Genomic DNA, 25,042 nt, shown 5'->3' on the forward strand with positions numbered 1-25,042 from the left:
TCTGTTCCGGCATCTCTGCACTAAGGAACCCCTTCTGCTCCCCTGTGCTGTGAGGCAGAGCATATTGCTGTTTCTTAGACAATGATGGTATCAAAGTACAAGTATTATGCATTTTTAGCAGTTCTTCCCGTTTCCATCTCCATTGCCTTTATACACTTGTTTGTATTGCTGTTACACTTTCAAAGTAAATTCTGATCTTTAAGGCAGTGAAGACTGGATCTCTAAAGCAGTTTGGGGTTGTGCTACTGTTGCTCTTAGTCCCTTGCAAGCAAGAGGGACCTTCCTATGTAGGTAGTGTTATCACTGATGCAGTCTTTAGGAGTGGCTGTGACTTTAACTTAGAAAATGCTTTCCTGTTTTCTTGCCCTAGTAATTCAGAGGGGAAAAAAAGGACTAGAATAATAATCAGAATCTGATTTAATTAGACTTCTCCCAATGGTAACACAAAATGTGAGGTTGTCTGTTGAATGGCAGTCTGCAGTAAAATGTGGGTTAATGCAGCTGAGAATACTAATTAAAACGGTATTCATGAAAATTTAAAAGTTATGTTGTGTTTATTAGTAAAAAAACCCAAAAAACAAACCCACCAAAACACCAGCCCTCACGTCTAAATTAAAACAAATCAGGAGTTGTCCACAGTAGGTAGTCTTAAATGGCTCTTCTAGAAGGTTGGTCCTGCTCACTGCGAACAGGTGTCGTATCCTGCTGTGCAAGTGTCTCCCTGATCCATTCAAGCCGTTAATGGGTATTGTTCCCTCCAAAGGATCTGGAGAGTCCTCACCTCTGGTAGGAGGTCAAATGCATGCTCTCCAGTCTGAAAACTGAAGAAAGCAAATGAGAGAATGAACAAAGCTGCCTGCTTGTGCTAGATCAGTGAAACAGGTGTCTTGCAGCGTGTTGAGGACAGTGTAGGGATAAAGAAGCCAGTTATTCTGGTGTAGTCTTGAAGATACGGAGTATGTATATTCTGAATGGAGGCTTTCTGCTTTGAAAATGTTTTCGCGGTGTACAATAAACTAAGATCTGTTGGAACCGTTTGGCAGTGACATCTAACATGTTTCCCTCTTCTCTTACATTCTCTGTTTTGGGTAGGTGTATTAAAAACACCTAGTCCAAGTAGAGATCCCAATGAGGTCCCTCGCCTGCCAGACCCCAACCTTGTTTTTCCTCCAGCTCCGAGACGATGGAATGCACAGCAGGACCCCACACTGGAAAGACCCAAAACATTGGAGTTCCTGCCCCGGCCACGTCCTGCAGCCAGCCGGCAGCGGCTTGATCCCTGGTGGTTTGTGTCACCCAGCAATGCCAAGGGTGAATCTTCTGCCAACAGTTCAAGTACTGATACTCCAAGCAATCTGGACTCTTGTTTTGCTAGTAGCAGCAGCACTGTAGAAGAGAGACCTGGACTGCCTGCACTGCTTCCTTTCCAGGTGGGTCTTCCTGTAGAGGAGCGGACACTGTTGGACATAGATGCTGAGGGGCAGAGCCAGGACAGCACCATTCCGCTATGCAGAAGTGAACTTAACACACACAAACCTGCAGCATATGAACTCAAGCAAGAATTCTGGTCTTAGTATGAAATCCACTGGGGACAGCAAGCCCCTCTAAATTCAATCCTACTTTTTGCACTGAGAATGCACTTTGAAGACAGATGAGATGGAGGGATGCTACAGAGATCATATGGTGCTGCCTCTGCTGAAGATGTGGTGTTCAACTGCCTGATTTTTATCTGCAGTTGAATGAAACTTGACAACTCTGAGCTGCTGACTTTTGCTGTGGGGTTTTTTTTCTGTAGTCTTCCCTGCCCTCTTACTGCAGTTTGAATCTGCAATGAGCTAAAATTATCATATCAAAGTCTTTGTAACTGACCTTGTAGGATTTGGCACTTGCAGTAAGTATGATATCTATCCTGGTATTAATCAGTATTTTCAGAACTCAAATATTACACTACAGCAGACACCAGTGTTTGATGTTTTCCGAAGGGATCCAGGACAGAAACAAGTAAATATCTGGAGACTACCTTCTCTGAAATGTATTCAGATCATTAGATAGACCTGGGAATCACGGTGCCCCCCCCACTGAAGGAGCAGAAGTAGATATGTTAGAATCACTTGTCCTCTTTTGCTCATGTGATAGTGCAAGGTGGAACGGATTGCAGAGGAAGGGCATGGCATCTCCACTGATGGAGGTCCTTGAGAACAGACTAACTAGACTGTTGGGAACAAGTAGGTGTAGTTGATCCTGGCTTCAAGGCAGGTTGGATGGACTTCAGTGATCTCGAGGTCCCTCTTGGCCCTGTTTTTCTATGACCCTGTGCTTTCAAAAAGATGAAGACATATGATATGGCTGTTTACTCTAGCTTGTTTTTTTGTTTCAAACTTTGGTTCCATCGGTTTCCTTTTCCTGCCCCCTGTATCTCAGACTCATAGTCAAGCTGCCTTAGCTTTGGGAAGGGGATTAGCAGGAAGTCTTTCTTTAAAGTTGGGCTGACTTGCAGAAGTAAGTTATGTGTACCTCTTTTTTTTTTTTCTTTTTTTTTCTTTTCCTTCCTGTTTTTTTCTCCTTTCTTTTGCTTTTTAGGAGTGGCTCTTGAAACTCAAGACTGTTTTTATGCACACTGATGCTTGTTTAAGGCTCTTTTTGAAATAGAGGCTTGTGAGTAGCTGGATTGTGCAAACTGGAATCGGAACATCTGGATTCTGTTTTATTTTGTCACTGACTCACTGTGTGACCTTCGGCAAATAATGTAACCTCTGTGCCTGAATTTCCCCATCTGTAAATAATAGGAATAATACCTACCTCACAGCGGGAGGGATTGGGACATGAAATAGGTATAGAGTGAGTGAAAGGCACTATAGACTTGTAAAACTTTATTCTTGTTCAAATATGTAAAAACTCCTAACTCTGGAGCTAGAACAGACCCCTGTCTTGAAGGAGGAAGTCACACAAATAGGGTGTGCCTGTGCTCACAGTTTTCTGTACAGAGGCTACAAGTGTGTCTGTGCCTCTACAGATATACCTTACTGGCTTTAATGAGATCTTCACTCTTCCCCGGTTTTGGCATTACAAATAAGGGATGCGGTCTTTATATGAGTGTAGCAGGGTAGTCTGCTTTATTGCAGGGTTCAGCGTATCTGCTTGCTCATTTTGTTAATCTGCTGACCATTTGGGTACAGATAACTGATTTGACTGCTGCCAGTACAGTGCTCAACCTGTGTTAGGGCGGTCCAGTCCTGTTGTGAGGGCAGTGTAGCTGAATACTTTCTTGCAGCTGTCAGCGCAGAGAACCTGTGTGTTTAGGTGTTTGTAACCTGATGTTAAAAACCAGCATGTGTGGGGAAGTACTGTACTTAAAGATTTTTAATTCTGTTTGAGGGCTAAAACCAGCATGTTGCCATTAGTCAAGTGCACCCATTTTTTCAAGCAGTTACAGTATGTTTTTGTGTAGAAAGGTCACACATTTCTTTTTATCACATTCCATGAAACATATTTAAATGGCAGAACTACTTTTTGCTGCCTTCCCCTTGAGTACTCCAGAGCTATCCTTAATGGTGCTACACTATCTGCTGAACCTGGATGGACTATTGACTTTGTAGGCAAGGTATTCTGATGTAGGGCTAAGATACTTTAAAAAGAAAACTTATATTTCTGACACTTCTGTTAAATGTAGACCTTTAGCATTATTGATATCTTAAGTGTTCATCTCTTTGCTTTCCATTTCTGAAAACTTATCTTGTGATCCAGAGACTTAAAAAAAAAAGCAAAACCCACCCAACAAATGGTTAATTTTGATTGTGCTGTAGAAACAAGCTCAAGGAAAGCCCAATCAGAGGTTGTGTCATAGGGACTTAAAAGCAGGAGATTAAAACTATAGTTTTTCGTAGCCTCCCTTAACATTTAAAAAAGTCTCATACGAAACTGCATCAGCTGTTCTGAAATGTAATGTTTTCTATCTAAAAAGTATCCTTACAAACGTCATAAGTAGCATCATCTACACTGCAAAGATGTCACCTGGAATAGCTCCATTCAAACAGAAATCTCTTAAATCCATTTACTTGCATGGAATGCGAGGTTACCTTTCTAGGTCACACTGTTTTAACTTCATCCACTAAACTTCGATAGTTGGCCGGCTGCTTTCACCAATTGAACCGTAAGGTTTCTGTCAAGTTCCCAGCAGGCAAGGCAGCTGTAGAGGCAAGTTGTTCTGTCACCTCTTTTACTTAGGAAAGTTGAGGATGAAGTCTCAAAACCCCTTCCTCCTTCCCTTTTTAGATAACCGTTTGGTGAAAGTGGTGTGTAGCTGACCTGTTAGAAGTATTTTGCTCTGAAGAGCATCTTCCCTAACACCAAATGGATGTTGCTGCATTAAAGGAACTAGGCAGGACAGATAACAAGGATTCAAGGACCCAGATCAGGGTTTCCAATGTAGATGTTCTCTATTACAAAGCTGCTAGAAAGACTAGGTAAAAGTATGATGTTTGGGGTGTGTTTGTGTCTTTTTTTTTTTTTTTTTTAAAACATTACTTGGATGCAATTATCTTCATTGAATCTAGCATTTGAAAGAAAATGAGGTAGCCTTTGAACATCAGCCTGTAACTGTCTTCTAGGTAGGAGCCCTGTGGCTAACCTGAGGTATCAGGCAAGAGTTTGTTGTAGAAACAAAGCTATTTGCTTTAGCAGGTGGTGGGGTATTCTCTGACAGGTGGAGGGGGCTCTCAAGGCAAAGGGTTGTCAGGTGTTCTACTTTCTGCATCCCAGAAGCTGTTGCAGCTGGTGTCCTGAGGCCCAGAGGCTGTGTGCACGTTTAAGCTAGCTCATAACTCTCCCTGTATCCATCTATCCCATCCTGGCTTGATTTCTCTACTTCCTTAATCTGTTGAGTTTTTTTCCTTCCCAGTTTTGGGAGCTTAGGTCCTCCAAATCTCCAAAGGAGTGCTTGACTGTAGTCTGCTAGATACTGAGAAGATAGAAGCCTGTCAGCTCACAAATCTTTTGTTCTACTAGTTACTAATATTTCCATTTGTCAGGGAGACAAAAGTTTCAGAATATTGTTGATTGACATAACTTTCTAGCAGTTTTTGAAGAAGATGGTGAAAATCTTGCTATAAAAAAATTGTAATAAATGTATTATTTCCTAAATATCTGAATAAGTTACACTTTTCTTTTTCTCTGAGAAAAAGAAGAAACAGGTAACAGGAGAGCACAGAATTACTGAGCAGTCTAAAACATAATGACAGAAGAATGGGATAAACTCTGTTAAAGTAATTACAGGGCTCACAAAGAGGAAATGACAAATTTTTAATGGATAGTTATAGTAGTAATATTGCAGAGATAAGTTTTTCTGGTCTGGAAATACATATGTATTTCCTTTTAGTCAGCTGGCAATGTGTGTCACTAATTTATGTAACTCATGTACTGATTTAGGAAACGGAAACAAGTTTGCCAGCCCTTCAAAATATGCTATCCTTGGAGCCTGTTTGTTTTTCCTGTAAAACTGGGGGGAAAGCATAGATGTAGCAACCAGTGCAAAAAATGACAATTCTTTTTAATAAATTTTGGCTGGTTTCACAGAAATTGAGTGTGGGACAAGTAAAGAAAGCTTTTGTGTCAAAACTAAGTTGATAAGTTACAGATTATTTTTATTTTCCTAATACTGTTGCTTCCTATGGACTGCGCAATGCTCTGTTTTGCCAGCAAGTAGGTCTTACCTCTTTCCAATCCTTTCCAAAGGTACAAATTAAGGTTTTGTAGGGTTTTTTCTCCTTTAAATTATTTTTGCAGTGGGTTGATGTTCAGTATAGGGCAGGGAACCTCAGTGAAAATATTCTTTTTGTAATGGTTTTCTAACAGAATGAGTATTTACAAAGTGAATTTTTCATCATTGATGTGGAAAAACCTGGGCTGGTTTGGCATGCTTTTATGTTGAACTATTTTTCTGTACCTCTAGGAATGGGAGTAGTTGCCTTCCTCTTCATAGCATGCTGTTACTTTACGACTTTATGGACAGTACTGCATAAAGATGTTGCTTCTGTTTGTCATGAAACTGGCTACCTCTCATTTGGCTGGAGGTGAGGCAGTAATGGGCAAGTAAAGAAAGGTCTTTGCCATCAGGAGTGTCCTGTCAAACAGAAAATAACAGGAAGCCTCCCATCCTGAGTCACTTTTCTATCTTGAGCTTAACTTTTATTTGAAACTTAATTCATCTCTGTGGGATGGTATGGGAGTTGGGGTCCCATTAGATGTATGGAACCAAACCTAACACTGTATCCCAAAATGCAATGATAGCCTGTTACTTTTGTAAGAAATTTTAAGCTAATATTAATGTGTGTGTTTCTTCTGGGTTTTTTGAAACCTTTCTTCTTGGAAAAAGCGCTTATTGCTTTCTAACCTTTTCCATGCATTTTGGAAATACTCTCATAAACTCTTACCAACTCTGGCAAATAAGGAGGCTTGTCTTGCACAGTGATACGGCTCTTCCTTTTGGCTTCACTTTTTTTAGTATGAAACAAGGATGCCTGTGTTTGCAAATGAAGATTTCTGATCCTTTTCCTGTTGCTGCAGAACAGTTTCATAGCTTCCATATGTATAACTCACTTAAGGCTATAATTTGGGTAAAACTGGACATCAAGAGCGAGAGGATAGGCATGTGTTAAAACATACTTGCAAACAAATAAATATAACATGTATGTACAAAGAGAACCAAAACATACTCATGCTGTCACAGAGAATACCATTCAGACTTCATAAACCTTTCGTTGATCATATAATTAAGATATTTTTAGGAAAGAATGCCTTCCTATGTTTTTCTGTGAAGTTTCCTATTTTAAGACTAAAATATGGTGGTTTGCACAGCCAGTGGTATTGTATCTAGCTGGACAGAAAGGATCTTTTAACCAAATGTCTGTCTTTTTTTCTCTTTTTCCAGTCCAGTTTGTGGTTTAGATTTTTTTTGTGTGATTAACAAACAGGAGTCTCAAGAAGAACTTATGTTTATTGTTTCCTCAGCCCTACTTACACAGTTTTGTGAGATAGTATGGAAATGCATTTATGACTTATTCTCCTGCTCCTTCTATTGAACACACTAGTAGAAAATCAGATGCTGCAGTTTAAATGTGCATTTGCTTTTGTTTTTTCTCATGCTCAGCTTTTTTAGGCAGCTTTGCCATTGGTCAGAGATGAATAGAGTTTCTGAAATTACCTACATCAGCTTTATTTTTGTGTGTTAAAAACAGTAATTCCCAGGCTAAGAGGTACGTGTGCTTGACTGAAAGGTAATTTGCCACTGGTGACAGGGTGGTGAATCTGATGTAGCTACCAGAATTATTTCTCTCTAGGAAGAATCTCAAGTCTTTTTGCAGCTGGAAAGTCTTAAGCATTTCATCAGTGTTTGTATACAAGAAATGCATTTCATCTCCTTCTGTACATGAGTGAAAAAAAATAATCTTTTCTTTCTTTGATTCTAAATGACCAGGAACATAATTTTCCGACTGAGAATGGCTTCTTGGAGTTTTTGGGATTTTGTTGATTTTATGTTTTTCTAAGCCTGTAAAATATATATATATATTTGTTAGATGCATCATGTATTCCTAGGTGCCTTCCATCTCACATGCCTCCTTGCTAGGGCCTGAGGTTTTTTGGAGGGAACTCCTGGTTGTAGCTTTCAGTACTGTAGTGTTCTTCACACATCAGGCCAGATACCAGCACAGTAAACATTTTGCATCCTCCCATTTACCGATGCGTGTACACCCCTGAGGAAAGAAGTGCGCTATCACTGGCTCTCCTTATCTCTCTGCCTCTATCCCATCTTTATCATTTATTAATTCTTGTTAACGATAGTACTTGGGGGCATAAGACAGAAACCAATACATGTTTTAGGTGTGCTTTGACTTAAAATGTTTCCAGGCTAAAAGCTTTATACACACAGCTGGGAGAAGTGCAAGCAGAGTTTGACAGGCAATAGCGAATAAAAAAGTGAAATTATCCTTCTTAATGTAATAAGCAGTCAGAGGACAGAGGGATACTAGCTGCATGGTAATCTCTTGGCATCACAGGTAAGTTAGGTCCTAAAGAAAAAAATGAGGAATGTGTAATTACTTAATTTCTGGTTGGATTGGTTTTATTTTACCCTGAGCTACCTCATTCGTAGAGATGGAATGGGAAGAAAGCATGACTTTGGTAAGAATTACTCTAGGTAGGCAGTTGAGGCTGGAATGATGGGAAGACAGAGGCAAACACTTATATTTGGCTCTTTGACATACAGATTCCTGATGGAAAAATAAAACCAGCAATTCTGTTTTATAAGTTAAGATTATACTTGCTTTTAATATGTATGTTTCCAAAATAAATAAGAAATGACAAGGCAGGGCATTATTTTTGATGGTTTCTGACCTGTGGAAGAGCTGATTGTCCACAGACCAAAAGGTGGTGATTTTGTATTGGTCACTACTGCTTTTAGAAGTGAAGGTCTGTTTTTTGAAAACAGATGATTTTTTTTTTTTAAATAATCTCATGTGCTCTTAAAGTGGACCTACACACAATCCCGATTGTTTCCTTGTATTTGCAGTATTGTTTTCCTAACGTATCAGATCCTAATACAGTCTATACTGTATCTGGATGCTAATAATGTGCAGGCAGCCCAATGTAGCTCATGTTAAGAAACCGTGACATATTTTTAGTGTATAGTGTTGTGGATTTATAAGCTCAGCTTGAAGTAGGCTACTGTTAGGTCTGTAGCTGGTGGGTCAGATGGATGCAAAGCTAGAAAAAGGGGGCTTAGAACAAATCTCAGGAGGAATGCCAAAGTTTTATTTGCTTAAAACAAATTATTTGAAAAATAATCGGGGTGGGGACGGGCAAGGCCCTTCCTTATTCAGAAATACTTTCCTATGATCTTGTCCATGCTCAAATTTTAGCTTCCAGGGCAGCTAGCAAGATCCTACATGGCGTTTAAAAGTTGTTGGCTGAACCCCCAAAATAAGACCAGAATAATGCATTTCATATATGCTGTTTCAAAGCCATTGATACAGTCTCCCTGTTCTTGATTGTTCCAGTTTAGCATTTCTCAAGAACAGATGCTGAGGTTGGGTAAAGTTAACCTCCTTGTCTTGAAGAGACATATATGGGTCTGAGAAAGAAGAAACATTTTTTTTAGCTGTGTCCTGATGCTTTTGTGTCTTGCTGTCTGAACAGTGGAGGTTATAATGGAGCAGGAAGGCATGCTGGTGTTTTTCCAAGCTTCGCTGATAAGAATGCTGCTAACAGCAGATTTCAGTATCTAAATTAACAAGTTCTTTGGGAGCCGTTGTACTTGTTTCTCTGCATTGAGTTTCAGAACAAACCTGGCCTCTGATTACTGTTTGGCATAGCTCAGTTGCACCCTGAGCTGCTTGAGGTTAACTGTATCTGAAGGAGAACTGAGCTTCTTCCTTGGGTTTTTCTGGAATTTGTGAACGTGACCACTTCTCAACTTGGGTTACTTGGATGTGGCCACTTCTCAACTTGGATAATGTGTTTTCTCCCCGTCTGTATCACAAAATGAGTTGTCACCCAGGACTGATGGCCCAGATACTCATAGTAGGCTTGCTCTGTCTTGCATGCTTCAGTGAACAGCTCTTACAACGTCGGCAAGGTTAGCGTTTGTATCTGAACAGGGCCGCTGATACCTCTGAGCTGACTTTTCACGCTGTATCTCAAGCAGGCATTAGTGTGTCAGTTCTACCATTGCTCTGTTTTCAAGGTTACCGTGACAACCATAACATCCAGACATCCTAGACTTTCAAGTGTAAAGCTGGCGGGGCGAGGAAGAAAACATGAGTGTGTGCCAGTTGAACAGTTGAGTTTGGCCAGTGCTGTTTGCAGAGTGAAATCTGTTCCTGTGCAACCCAGGTCTGTTTGGGGGATGGCTAAATTCAGTAGTATGTATCTAAATCCCCTTAAAGTCAGTAGGCACCGGTGCCCGTGTTTGGTAGTTATAAGAAACCACATAAAGCCAAGACCACTTAGTAGTAAAATTTCATATTTAGGGTAATCTTTCTCATTAGAAGGGAGGAGGCCTCAATTCAAGAAAGCTCTTCGTCATCCACTTAAACATCACTGAAGTCAGTGGAATGTATCTATCTGTGGGTCAAAATGCACAAGACCCCAAATCAGCAAAGGTCTAAACTGGGGGATTGTGCTGCAGCGATTGATGGTGAAGGACCAGGCTCTGTACTTTGATTGTCAGAGGAAAGAGTCAATTTACCTGAGGAAAGGTAAATTTATCTGGGTGAACGCTGGTTTCATTGCTGACTCCTGTGGCCTTTCCATGACTGCACATGCCATGCCTATTTGACTGCGAATTCTTACCGTAAGCTGGGTAAGCTTTGAGAATGTTTTCTAACACAGGAAGGAAGAGCAGCAACTTCTGCCTTAGCAGATGGCTAGCTGTAAAGGGGCAGTAAGCGGTTCGTGGAGGTTGTATGTGCAAATGGCAGTTTAACCTGAGGCCTTTCTCAGGTGTTTTTTCTTATTTTAAAAATGCATCCCTCCAGGCTGGTAGACAGACCTGACAAGTTCAGCAGTGATCAACATCCGCCACTGTTACTGGAGGTCTAGGGTTCTTGTTTTGTCAGCTGTTGGCACAGCACCTTCTGCTGGTATGTATGATTTTTATGTCATGAATTCAGGACAAGCTGGAAATACCAGATATTTTGCCTGACTTAAGTTGAGAAGCTTATATGGAGTGGGCAGGGCAACAGTGGTGGGAAAATCAGGGAAAATACCTGTGCTTTTAACAATGTCTCTTCTGTGGCTTTGAAAGTCTGAAAATTTCTCAGCCAGAGAATGTATTTCCTCCTTTTTATAAGCTACTTCTTTCTTTTGCCTTATTAATTGTGGATCTGCTCCTGCTTCTATTTAAAGCCAGATGCAAAAATCAGTGACCTGACTTTCCTAGGTACAATGTTGTAAATCTGAAGAACCAGGTGAGTAGATTAGTGCAAGATCATGCCCCCATGTCTGTTCTTTTAAGATACGGGGTAGTTCCTGCTTGTGTTAAAATCACTCTGTGGAGGGTGTTGGGTACTTCATAAGGAACTCCAAACTCTGTAGGACTGGGATTCATCTTACAGCTTCAGTATTTCAGTCTGGTTTTGGAGACCTCTGTGTGTCTTCTCTTCTGTTCATGATGTTCAAAAGTCTGTTGCTATGGAAGTAGCACCTGAAGGTATGTTTTGCCCGAAGAACCTGCAATGAAGCAGTTACATTACATTATTAAGTTACATTAGCAAATGGTAATGTACCCCAGAGTTGAGTAACATAACGGAGGCCACCAAGTTTTTCTTGTTTGTGTGATGAAATGTTGTCAAATTAAGTGATTTGTTGGAGCCTTCCTTTAACTTCTGTACAGCAGTAAGCTTAGAGGAAAAGAAGATTGCATTATTTTTTAAAAGCTTTATTTGTGACCCGGACTTGTTGCCTCTGACCCTCTTGGGCTTAAATAGTTAAATTATATTAATGTCCAGTTTGTTTCACTGTAGGTAACACATCAGCTGAATACTCTTGTGCATAATCTACTGTATCTTTCCTCTGTTCTGTGTCAATGTATTATGTGTATTTGGATTACAGTTCTTTTTTGTATTAAATTATTTTATGTTATAGAACAATATTTAAGCGAAGCAAAGAGCTAATGAAAGTTGTTGGCGTTTTGGGATTTCTTTTCTCTTTGCTCTTTTTTTGGATGTACTGTAAATTGTAAACCAAGGATGCCAAGCAGGCTTGGTTCAATGGCTAAAATTATTGTATTACAGTGTAATGCTGATCTAGGCCTTGTCTCAACACTAGAGCACACAGACTTGAATAAAACTGTTACAAAAGTGATCGTCTTTAGGCCTTGAGTTCTTGGCTTTATGCTTCAAATAGTTTTGAGCACATACTTAAGACTAGCAGTGGCATTACCTTGCTCCAAGGAATTCAGAATTTTTCCCAGTGCCCCAAGAAGTCTATTTTTTTTCTTGGCTAGGTATCTCAGTCCTGATCAGCTGTTCCAGCTCTGGGTCCTCCACAGGGTTTTTGAAATCTGTTTTTGCAAAACCCTGGACAGCTTAGTATCAGCCTTGGCACACGGTACCTGTCTACTAACCCCGTTCTGGCTTTTCTCTGAACAGGGTAATTAATTGCATATCATTTTTATTAAGGTTAATATTTTTGTTCTGTTAGCTCAAGATTTTTCTACTCTTTATTTAGTATCCCAGCCAGACTGAATCTGAATGCCTGGATCTGGAGCTAGTGCTGTAACACGTTTTGTGCATGATGACATTTAACAGATGGTTTAGATTCTTCTGGTGCTGTGCTTTTGTCCCTGCCACATCATTCAGTGAGACAGTTGCTTGAAGAAGGATCTTTCCAAGCTGTCTTTCATCCACTGTTGGTGTGAAAGCCAGAACAGAACAACATCGGTTTGATTCCTAGGTTGTGCTTTTGCTCTTCTCTGCCACCAAGCCATCATTTCACATTTCTCTGCTTTAAGAAATGCAGCTACACTGATGGGACAGTGCACTGCAAGAACTTGAGTTTCATAATTTCCTTTGAAAAGATTTTTCTTTAACATGGGTGTGTGCAAGAAATCCTACACCCTGCCAGCAGATACAGAGACCAAACAATGTGTACATAGACTAGCTTTCGTCATATATTCTAGTCAGACTGTTGTAGTGATGGTTTTTGTGATAAACTGGAAGGAGAGTGGAAGGAGGCAGTCAGTTAAGTTAGAAATAATAGCATGCAAAACATATCACCTTTTCACTTGTTTTAACACAAGTCTTGCAGTGTTTTATCTTTAAAGCGTTTTTTCCTCTTCCTCTCCCCAAATCCCACCTGCCTCAAACTGAAACAAATACCTCTCTATCTTCTGTGATTTTTTTTTTTTTTTTTTCCCCAGAGTAGGATTCTGTCCTAAAAGAATCAGATTTTCTACCTGAATTTACTCGCCTGTCGCAACCACAAGGTTACCAGAATGTTCAAGCTGGCCTCATCAGGAACAAACATGGAGACTTATCATGGCAGATAAATTTCTGCCAGCAAATGTAGTCTCTGCAGAAAATGACGGGAACACAAAGTGCCGGGGCAGAACGTAAAAATGAAACTAGCAGTTTTCTAAGCGGGGAAATCCAACCACTTGTAGCAGAGGAGGAGGATCTTAAATGGAAACTGCTAGGGTCAGCACGGATGCAGAATGAACACACCAGCAGATGCTTTAGGCTGAGTAACTTTAGTTTTTCATTTGTTGAAGTGTAGGCAAGGGTTGGGCTTGCAAACTCTACAGTGTAAATCTTATGTAGGCCTTTAGCTGTAATAGACCCAAGCGAGGAAATCATCATGCATTACATTTTGTTCCTCAGAGGGCACATGCTGGAATAGTACATGTAAGTGGTGCTCTGAAAGCTCATTGCATACGTTGATACAAGTTCAGGTAACCTTCCAAGGCTGAGCAGATTAACAGGAAAGAAGGCAGGCTTGCCTGTACTGTGCAGCTGCAGCAACAATTTGCTGTTTCTAGCAAAATTTTGACATGCTTGGCCCTTCTTATGTGGAAGAAAAGGGAGAGGCTGTCCTGCTAAAGCTAGGCCTAACGAGACCCTAATTAATTATAACATGAAAAGCTTGCAGGCATGTTGGTGTCACACTCAAGCAGACTAGGCTTTAGAAAAAGTGCTGGGGTGAAAATGGTAACAAGATGGTAACAACATAGAGTATCTTAACAAAGGTTAACAAGATTTATGGTCATGCTTGGACACAATCGACACTACATTTTGCTCTGGCAGGGAAAGAGGAAACAATTGTGACTAAAGGTGAGCAAAACTCTGGGGCTTTCAGGTAGGTTTCAGCATACGGCTCTTCGCTACCTAATCTGAAATCTTGTTAAACGGCATGTGATTTACTTTCTCTGAAGTCCTCATTAATTTAACAAAGAACAAATCCAAGTGGTATGAAAAGAGGCAGGATCAACTGATAGCACTCCAACACAAAGTAGAACAAAACTATAACCACTTCACTAAATGTAACTGAAGCCTGTATACTTCATGCCTGCAAAACTTGCTCTGAAGTTTATTCCTTTCTCCCAAAACCATGCTTGAGCATCTTAACTTTAATAATGAAGCATGGGTTTGAATATGCCAAAAAAAAGCACAAATGGGGTTACCTGTCACAGACTGCAGCCAATGGTGAAAGAACCAGCTCTCATGGACGTGAATGTCTTACACAATCATGTTCTCCAAGGGGACCCTGAGCCTGTAGTTGAACAGGTTGTACAAAAAGCTTGTTGGTTTTGCAGCAGTCAGCACTTCTGGTTTTGGTGATCTTTCTGCAGTTGTATCTGGCTCTTCAGTTTTTTCTACAGATACCCCCAGATCTTGCATGACTCAGTGAGAGGTAAGAGGATCTTCTAAGCTGGTGTGTATTCTAAAGGAGAATTGTGCTTGAAATGGCTCGTGATGATGATTTGTGACTGGAGAAACTGGGGCAAAGGAAGATGTCTCAGATGCAGGGCTGGGGAAGGAGGGAGGCGAAAGGTGGGAGGTTTCTGTATTCTTGTCTGCGTGGAGCAGGGAAGGGATGGATGAAACAGGAACCACCATGAGGTGAATGTGGGTCAGAGCTTTGCTGGGATGCTGCAGGAAATAAGGAGGCACCTGCGGAGTTGCTACAGAAGAGGCAATACCCTGGCTGATACCTGATCATGCTGCTGGTTTCTGGCAGCAAAACAGAACTTGGGGTCCTAACTTGCAATTGCTCTTGTCCTGAAGACCTCCACGTTCAACACTGTCTCCTTTTTCTCCTTATCCTAAGACAGAATCCTCACTCTTCACAGGGAGTGCCCTTCTCCAGGACTAACCTTGCCCACTCCATTCAAATTCCCTATCTTTCACCCTGTCCAAAGCTTCTGTTCCCAGAGCCCTCCTAAATGAGCCTTCTAGGTCCCTTGCCTTAAAACCTCTGTGCTTGCCTCCATTGCTGTGCCATCCTCTCCTCACGGGTGACCAGTAACTGCTCTGATGTCAGTGTGTTGCAGCATCTGAGGAGGAGAGTCCTCTTCCCACTCCGCTGGAGTAGAAAAGCAAGCCAGCCCTGAAACACTGGTCTGCTCAGGGTGATTTTGAAGCCAGAAAAATGAGGTTTCCATGAAAGACCAAACCTAGGGTTTTCACACCCTATCTGGTGTGAGAGAGGTGTGCATCACCAAGATTGCAAGTGGTACAGGGCTCTCAGTAAGTGCAGCACACCTGTGCTTCCTTTGCATGCTCTTGCCTATGTCTGGGATAAACCGTGTGTGTGTATGGCGCTCGGCATGGGTTGTACTCCTGGGGTGTCGCTGTCAGCCAGTTTGACCCCATAGCACCAACGCTTCCTCTGTGTATCTGGAGCTCCCTACCCTGATCTCAGTTCTAATCAGGAAGACCACAAACTGGGAAGTCACTCTGCAGCCCACACTTGGGTCCGTGTAGGTGTGCAGGGGGCTGGCTACCTAGCCACAGGTGAACCAGAAATGCACAAATCCTTCTTGGCGTTGTGCTCTGTGTCAGTCTGACACCAGCCTCACTCGTCCTTGCTGACAGGTGGGTCCCCACTTTGGCTTTTAATACAGCTCGGTGACTGTGCCACGTACTTGTTCTGTGATAGGAACACACAAGGTATTCATCTAGGTCCTGGCGTCAGGCTGGAGGTCAAGGGACATGTATTAAATTTACAGTTAAAGGGACAGACAAAACACACAGATTTGAACGTGTAAGGTGTATAGGATTCCTCACTGGCTGTGCTAAAGTGTGGATTAATTTTATCCTCACGATATACTGGGAAAGAGTCAACACTTGATCTCCCTGAAAGTCACCAGACAGCCTGGCTAGTTTTATTCCTTTCTAGAAGGAATGGTTTTGGCGAACACAGGGCTGCTGCAGCTGGGAACAGCGCTTAAAATAACACCGAGGCTCCGGCTCAGATTGGTAGCCTCTGGCAGCTGCACTGTGGATTGCCAGGAAGAAATCGTTTGCATCCTCAAACTGCAGGGGATGTTCCTACTGGTGCAGAAATATTATTAATTGCTAAATGCTTTGTGCCATGACAGGTTGGTAAGGAAGTGGATTTACTGTAAAAAGGCAACCCAGGATATAGACAGCAAGTTTGTGCTGCTGTGAGGCTTGATGATTCAGGCTGTGATGGTCTGTGTCCTGCGTAAGAACTTGAAGGACAAAATTTGCTGCAATGACTGCTCCATTTTAGCACTTTAATGCCTGAGAAAATTTACCACATCTGCATCTCAGTGCTATGCTGTGTCAGTGGCAGGCCAAAAATAAAACAGTTTCTTAGACGACATGGCAAAGCAGCCTTGCTCAGACAGGTCACTGGGTTTAGTTTGCTCGAGGTCATGCAGTAAGCAGCAGCCACCCTCAGGCATCGAGCACTGGGTGGCTCTGCACTGTACTAATTTTGGTTCCCTTAGTCAGTGGAAGCCACTACACTATTCAAGAGCTGTTGTGCGCCTGAGGGATGTTTTACCCAGGCATTACAGTTGGGGCACTGCACAGACCTGCACCCAGCCCAGCCACCCAAGTGCTTGGTAACCGTTTGTTAACACGCATGCTCCCCAGCTTTACTCCCTGCAAGAAAAGGGCTCCTGCTCCCTCCCAGGAGGCTAATGAGGACAGAGGCTTCTCTGTAGGAGCAGGGGACATCTTGTCTGAAGCCTTTCCCTTGGCTGGTAGGTGCGATGCCAGCGGTGGGTTTTAATTACAGCTGCTGATGTGCTCTTTTTATTGCTAGTTGCCTGGCTCCTGGGCGGGATGAAGGGCACTGCCCAGGCAGGCTGAAGGCATCTGTCCCAAGGGTGAAAGCTCCTCATCTCCTGGGCTGTGCAGCGGCTCTGAACAGCAGCAGAAAGTGAATATGAATATCCTGGTGCCCGTTTTGGAGCTTGTATTGGAAGACCCTGGGAACGTGTGTGTATTTTCTTTCCCATGTTATGGTTTTAGTTACATTCTTTTCCCCAGCCCCTCATCTTTCAGAGTACTCAGCCTTTACTTTGAAAAAGATTAAGGGTTTCTTGCACAATTATTAGCCAAGAAGCAGTTTCTGCTGTGGCTCGCTTGGTGCCAGTTCAGTGCAGATGAAGGGGATGTGGGAAAAACTGCACTAGCAGGTGGCAAGTCACAAGGGCCCCCACGGGTGTCACAGCTCCCTTCCCATTCAACACCCCTTCTCACTTGTCCGAGGTGGCTGGCAAAAGGGCAGGGCTCTTTCCCAGTTCCCAGGGCATTACACCAGGCAGTGGTGTCACAGCAGATCCGGGCAGTTCGCTGACCCTCACCCTGGACGTAGCACGGGGTGAGGAAGGGGTCCCATGGCTGCATACAGCCAGATAAGGGCTGGGAGCAGGAGTGAGGTTTAAATGTGCCCGTGTCCCTGATGTCTCTGGCTGACAGAGAGACTTGCTGATTGTTGTCCCTGCAGGATCCACACGCCTCTTTGGCAGCTGAAACATAAAAGGGCTTCTGTGGATAGAAAGGAAAACATCCAGAGCTCCCATCTGGGTTCTGCAGCCTGAGCTGCACCAGAGCGGGGCTCCACAGGGAGGAGACGTGCTATAAAGGATCAGCTGGAGAAATCGGCTGGGCTCTGGCCTGTGTCACCCGGGCAGGGTGAGGATCTGTGGGTCAGCAGGGAGGGGATGTGTGCTTGGTCCCTGCGCCTTGCTGCCCTCTTGTCATCCAGCACGCAGCTTGCGCAGAAATTGCATCGCACAGAGGGCGATTTTACAGCAGGCATCCAGCAGCTCGACAGCCTGCAGCTAGTGCCCTCAAAAGCTGCAAAATGTCAGCTTTCCCTGGTGCTGCTGGGCTTTTGGTGTCTCCTGCAAAGCAGCCTAACACATGGGTCGAGTGAGAGGTCAGACAGAAGGATGACTGTGTGTCCCAGTCTGGTGACTGAGCACCATGTGTCCCATTGCTAACTCTGGGAGTGATGAGCTCCCCACGCGCTCCCTGTACACCCTTGCTCTCCTTCTCTTGCTCCCATGTGTACCCATTCAGCTTCCCAGTTCCCACCCGACCTTCTTGGATGTGTTTCCAGAGCCTCACCTGCCAGCACTCAGTTTTGCAGCTCAGGTAGCTGCATTTTCTGTATTTTCAAGTGGCTGAGATACTAATTGGTATAGATCACATATATTTCCAGCTGAGCTGAATTTCTGTATTTATAGGTGCCAATCACAGACTGGTAACTTGGTACAAAACAGCAACCAAGGTGAGCGTATCGCCGTTACAGTACTGAGCTTTCCCTTGCAGCTGCTTACATTTGATTCTGTAATGGCTGTTCGGAGTTTTTCCTTCTGTTTCACTCTACCAAAGCTCAGCCTTTTGTCAGCTTGGTCCCAGGCACCAGCTAAGGCTTGTGCTGATTTTGTCTGGCAGTGAGCATCATGATTCAAATGCAAAATGTCTTCTTGGCCCTTCTGGCTTCTGTAAGTTCTTCGCGGGTTGAATTACCTTGGTGAGCTGTGAATCGTGTTTTGGCTACCCTGACACATCTTTGAGGTGGTTGAAGCTATAACACATCTCAAAACCAACAACTTTTTCTTTCTCTAGATTTGAGGGAGCCAGATAAGTGCAGATTGCTGAAATGAGTTGCGTTCCTCCAAGGAAGAGAGCTGCGCACACACGTCTGCGTGAGGATGGAGCCTCTCACTCAGCGAGGCCATGCAGCACAGCAGCGCTCCTGGCCTTGGGTGCAGGAGCTGGTGGAGGCAAAGCAGAGCTGAAGGACGAGAGATAACTGACACGTGCTGCAGGGAGAAAGGCTGAGAGACGGCAACAAAGTGACCCTGGCAGTGAGGACATGAAACCATGGCAGCACGATGCAGTGACCTCCTTTCCAGCCCTGTGGTCCAAAGATCGGGAACACCTGGCAGCTACCCAGAGTAATTGTGGAGCAGGCATTTCTGCATGATCATTTGCTTTTCTTTAACACCTTATGGGGAAAACGGTCATCACCTCGCTATCTTCCCAGTTAGAACTGCTTTCCGAACTCCACTATGGGTGTCTCTGGCTGCACTTTATATGAGTGCACATAATAACTGAAAGGGAGGAAAAACTCACAAGAAGAAAAATTTGAGAATGGAGAGTGAGAGAAGGAAATAGGTAGAATTGACATTTTGGGATAAAAGTGTTGTGATTAAGGGGCATAGGTAGTGCAGACCACCTTTGTTTTGTCTACACTCTTAACACCTTAAATTCGGGATCTTTGCAAACACTGTTTAATATCGCAAACAAGCCTCTTCCATGGTTCATTCTACAGTTCAGAAACTGAGGCAAAAGGAGGTAAAAAAATCATTCCCAAGGTGCAAACTCTAAGCAGAACTGAAAGCAGAGCCTGGGAGTCCTGCCCCCTAATTCCCTTCTCTGGCCACAGCTCTCCTCTTTGATTTTCTACAGGCATTTTTTGCTTGAGGTATACGTTAGTTTTCTCTCTTGGACAATGACATTCAGTTGTTAGCAAGGTCAACGATATTAAGAAAAAATGGCTGGATATCCCTAGAGGTCTACAGGGAAGCACAGGATGCTCCAGTAAAAGCAGCACTACCAGGAAAGCGATGAATGCTACAGCTAGGTACTGACTAACGTAGCACAAGGACGAGCCTTTTAATGGCCTGTTAAGAAGAAAAGTTACATATAGATGTTGAGGCTATTTTTGGGTTTTGATAATTGTTTTGTAAGAAAATATTGTGTTCTACTCAGAGGATCAGTCAAACATTTTGTGAGTTTTGTGGGCTTTAGCTGATAAAAGGGAAGTTGCTGACAGGTGTCTGAGTGCAGAATGATAAAGCATTACTCTTGGTTAAAGCTTAAAATATACAGCAAGTGTCAGCATCCATCAGCAATCTGAACCGGAGTGCTGAGCCCAGGTAATCAGAGCTGTGGGTTCCGTTGTGCACACCACCAGAGATAACCTCGGTGCAGATGATCTCTACTGTCCCCCGGCAGCATGCTGGGGGTGACAGGGTCTCCCGGCCCTTCGGAGAAGTGCATTGGGTCTCCTGAGCCCAACAGACCTGGGGACTCAGCTGGGTGCTGCCAGTGGCAGATGGTGGTATCGGCCGCGCAATCTGGCGGGCAGGGCGAGCAGCCCGTCCTTAACAGCGGTGAGTCCTGAGGGGACCCAAATTATTTTGGGATCAGAATATGTGGGGTCTTTGCTTCTTCTAGATTTCACCAGATATGCTAATACTTTTTAATCCTTGTTCTCACACACTCTGCTCTTATAAAACCAACCAAATCTTAGTGCCAGGGGCTGCTCTTCCCACTTTGCCCTCTTTTGCTCATATTTCATGAGGGCAATCTTCAGCATACAGGAGATGCCTCTGGAAGAGTCCATATTGGTACCTCTGCATCAGCACGTGTGGAGACAGGGAGGCAGGGGCTGGGAGGTTGCCATAGGATGTATAGGGAAAGGATATAGATGGGCCTGAAGTTTTGTTGAGGAAGAACCATCATTTTTGCTTTTAGTGCCCTCCAAGAGGCCACCTGTATGCTTTTCATTCTCTTCCTACTACAGTCTGGCCATTTGCCTGATGTTACTGACCTGGGAAGACTAGACAAGGCTGGGCTTAAAGTGTCCATTCTGGGGCAGGTACTAGTCCTTACAGCAGTGCTGGTATCCTGGAGCCAATGCTCCAAACCTCTTCCCAATAAGCAATACTTCTGATAAATTAGATGGAACTAATGAGATTGGATATACTGGGGGGTAGAGAGAGATCTAGCTGAGCATGTCAAATGCCCATTGCAAATATAGGCTGGACGCATTTTAATTGAGAGGATCTTTCTTCCTCAGGATTTCATGTGGCTGTAATCAGACCTGCACAAAGGACAAGGCTGGGTGACACCAGCATTTGAGGGGAGAGGAAAAGCGTGCAGATATGAAATCTATGAGCTGCAGAAAAGGTAAGGAATCAATAACATGAGGTTTAGTGAAACAAACATGGTGTGACAGAATGTTTTCACTCCATACAATAGTTACTGCTTGCAGTAATTTGTCCCAGATACAGGCCGTGATCTGAGGTTATTCACAGGCATTTGAGGATACGGCTTCTGTGAAAGGTGCCATCCTAAATAAAGCTGTATTGATTCAAAGGAAAGGAATAAGCTTTATAGACATGAAAGAAGCAGGGAAATGCTGGTTGAGAAGCAGAACCTTGGAAAAGGATCTCAGCCTGGAAGGGAAGTTGCCTATGGATTAGCATTGAATGTTAACATAAAAGGGAAAATGGCAAAATACCTTTTGGTGGAGAAAGGGACAGGGCTCTTCTCATAACCTGGAGAAGAAAAAAGTTCTGCTCTGCTGTACACCACTTAGGACCCAGCATAGCAGGTAAAGGAGGCGAATGATAGAGGTGGATTTGTGAGCTGTCATCCCTCCACTGATGGGGAAATGAGTGAGGGGACAGGAGCCCAGGGAACTAAACGTGCTTTTGCCTTAATGCATAGCGTATCCTGGAACTGCCCTTCCCCTGGAAGTTGGTCTTCTATGCTCTTCTGCACATTGGCCTTCACTTTGTGTTAGGACCAGGTGTTCCTAACGGCTACTTGGTGCTGATTTCTAAGTCCTGGTCCCATTTAATGCCCCTCTGATTGGCATGACGGGGTGAATACATCCTTCTCATATGCAGTCTTTTTGCTGTTCTAGCTCCAGTGGAGGCAAGGAGGGGAAAAAAATTTCTGATTCCCCCTTACAGGTAGATGGTTGGCATGCTAGATAACATACTCTCCTGTACAGATAAGAAAGACAGCGGGAAGTCAAGACCCTGGCACAACTTTAAGGTAAAGGTGAGGAGAGAATTATCTCACCTTGAATGGTAAAGGCAGGGAAGAGATCCCCTATTTTCCTCGTCACGTTGTTCTCTCCCTGTGCCCTTGCCCTCTCTTACCTATGTGTGTTCAACAAAGATGATATTCTGGGCGTCACTCCAATAAACAACCTCTTTGTACCAAAGAGCAACAAAAAGTAAAAGGATTGGCACTACAGTCACATTGCCTGGGGCTGGGCTAAGACTGAGGGCAGAGTGGGAATAGCAGAGCTGGTGAAACAGCCAAAAAAAAGCCAAAGAGAGGCGTGTTTCTCCAAGACGGAGCACAGGGGACATGCAAGAGACCAGGGATCTATTGGTGTCATCGGATCCCCCAGATCCAAACAAGAATTGATGAACTTAATCTACATGAGGGGAAGTCTGATGTAGAATTAAAATCAGTTTGAGTGAGGCAGCAAATAGCCAAGGAAAGTCTGGAACAGCTACGTACTGAGAGCTTCAGAGGCCAGGATTCAACAGTCTCATTTTGCAGACGGGATGAAGTTGAGGGAAATATAAAATACCTCAAAAGTGCGTATGTGCCTGTGCATTCATGTCCTTTCCCACACGTGCACCCAAGCGTGTGTGTGTTGGAGGAGGCATCCACACCCAGCTCAGAACAGCACATCCATTCTTTATAGTTTCCCAGAGGGAGTTATGGCTGGTGTTGTAGCCACTAGAGAACAACCCACAACTGTGGTACGCTTCTCAGCATCACAAAATCCTGAATTAAAACCAAAACAAAAATTCTCTCCTCCTAATGATGTTAGCACTCTTAATAACACTTGCTTATTATAGAATACAATTCTAAAAAGGGCAGTTTAATTTTCCTGAATTTTCTATGCTTCTAGGGCGTATCTGTTTTCAGGCTGTAAGATTTGATTTAGATGAAACGTGATGACAAATGAAAAAATAGAAGCATTTAGCTGCTTTCTGGATCGTGCTGCAGTAGTTTGCTTTCATAAAATGGCAGGTCCTCCTGCAGCTGAGAAGGTGCAGTGCAGAGACAATACAAGGCTAAGATGAATTCACCACATCTGCCCACTCCTGCTAGGTCACTAGGATTCAGACTGAACTCTGGAAGTCTAAAATTCCATCTATTTTTGTAATTGATTACAGATATAGTCCAAAGCATGAAATCTGGGGGGGGGGGAGGTTACAAACCTGATAGAAAGCCCAAGGTACCCCTGTAAGGAATATTCTGACAGAGGAGGGAGAGCTGGAAGACTTTTGCCTTAGGAAGGGAAGGGCTCTGGCATAGCAGGGAAAACATGCTAGGGGGTCAAAACATTTCTGTATGAATGAGAGGTGCTCTGAGGAGGAAGTTGTCAGGTTCTCTGCCCTCAAGGCCGGGGGCTGCAGCATTTCAGCCAGCACGCCCAAGCTAGGATCAAATGTATTCTTTTTAGTGCAACAGATGACAAGACAGTTTTTCAGCAGACATTCAATTATTGCACGAAATAGATGGTTGAGCATAAGAGGAAAGTTCTCTTTTTAGATAAAGCTACTCTTCACTTGGGACTTGTGTAATCAGAAAATGTATTTGTAGCTGCAGGATACTCGTGCCTCTGCCAGCTTTTTGGATCTATGTCAGAATTTCAAAGATATAGACTTCTTAAAATACCTCTGAGACACTGGACTCTAATGTCAGACTAAAGTATGTAACATACTGCAGTGTAGGTAAATAATCAATAGTGCCTTTCCAATGCTGTCACCTTTTTAATAGGAACACTAAAAAAAATAAATGATGTTCCTTTTCTGCTAAATTTACCATCTGTCAGTGACTGCTGGGTGAAATCCACTAGTTATACAAGGAGTGAGAATTTACACTCCCACTGTCCCTTCCTCCTCGCCCTGCACCTCCCTGGCAGTCACTGCCAGCTTGCCCGTTTGCCCTGGGAGCATCCCGCAGGCTGGGGGGACATCTCCCAGGTGCCACAGGTCCCATGGCAGAGCGGTACACCCACTGCTGCTCTCCGCCACGCTGGCACAGGCTGCAGGCTTGACAGACGCTTTCAGGCTTCTCATAAAATTTGGCTGTGGCTCTTCCTGCCACGCTGAAGCTGTCTGTGATTCAGAGCACGACATTCCTGTGCTTTGAAGGCCATGTTGGGATTGCCTGCCTGTGCTGCTTCCAGGCGGATACTCTGCTCGCCTGCTAACCCACCTCTGCCCTGGAAGAAAGTTCCTTTTGGTTAGAAAATAAAAGGATTAACCCCTTCTTGGTCATTTGGTTTTGTGCACCTTCCTTTCCTCATGTGTATGTTTGGGAGGCAGGGGATGTTCAAAACCTCCAGGTTTCAAATAACATTCCATTATCTTCTCTGCAAACCTGCCAGGGCAATAGCAAACCCACGACTAAGTGCAACTGCGGATCAGGATGAACAGGTACAATGGCAGTGCTGATCAAAGTAGATCAATATTGATCCAAGAAAGTAAGCTTCCTGTAATGAATAGTGAGGTATTTTAAGTAAAAGTCTCCAAAAAGAAGTATGTGAAAGAAAACTAATGAGAAATCTTTCCAGTGATGAGAAATACAGAAGTTCTTGGATTCTCTCTATTGCTTGTGGGATTCAGTGGTCGAAACTGGTATAGAGTTTGCATGGAATTGGATTAGCTCGTTAAGGTATCTCCTGCAAGCCAAATCAAACCAGATTACCCATTGTAGTTATTCTGCAAGTAAATATATATATATATGTCTATATGTGTGGTGGGTGCCTATCTGGGATATACTGAGAATTTCTGAGACGTTGATAAAAACGTTCTCACTGCAAAGTCACTGTTTATGTTCAACCTGAAATATTTTGCTCACTGCTGGTCCAGCCAACTCCTGTTGAGTAGCCAATTCTCCAGCCTCTACACCGTTGTCAGCATGGCTTCACTGGTGCCACAACACAGGTACAAAACCTGCCATCTCATCTGCAGCCACCCTGAAAGACATATTAGGGAGTTAAGGCTTCAAGTGTCAAGGAAATGTAACTATCGCAGTGTTTCCAGCGGGGGCATGGTGTGTGTTATGAGCCAATTTTCTGTTGTCTCAAAGGTGACTGTAAAAACAGCATCGGAGGGTTTCTGGCTTATTCTTTCTCAGTGTTGCTTCCCAGTCAGATGTGTTTAGCCTGCAAGTAAACATCGCTTTGTGTCTTGGTAGCAGGAAGCACCTCAGAAGGTGAAAACTTGTTC

General features: G+C 43.4%; 1 protein-coding gene across 3 annotated transcripts in view; it reads left to right on the plus strand.

Moving 5' to 3' along the window:
- The window catches only part of MAP3K9 (mitogen-activated protein kinase kinase kinase 9), a 62,525-nt gene extending 50,669 nt beyond the window's left edge, over window positions 1-11,856 (plus strand). For 2 of the 3 annotated variants that reach the window (XM_037394268.1, XM_037394270.1), the window contains one exon: window positions 1,093-11,856. In XM_037394268.1, the coding sequence (XP_037250165.1) occupies window positions 1,093-1,574 (482 nt within the window). In that variant the 3' untranslated portion in view covers window positions 1,575-11,856. The remainder of the gene's footprint in view (window positions 1-1,092) is intronic. The other variant, XM_037394269.1, reaches the window with a different exon arrangement.
- The last annotated feature ends 13,186 nt before the right edge of the window (window positions 11,857-25,042 follow it).

Source organism: Falco rusticolus, chromosome 7, assembly GCF_015220075.1.
Source record: "Falco rusticolus isolate bFalRus1 chromosome 7, bFalRus1.pri, whole genome shotgun sequence".
NCBI classification, from domain to species: Eukaryota; Metazoa; Chordata; class Aves; order Falconiformes; family Falconidae; genus Falco; species Falco rusticolus.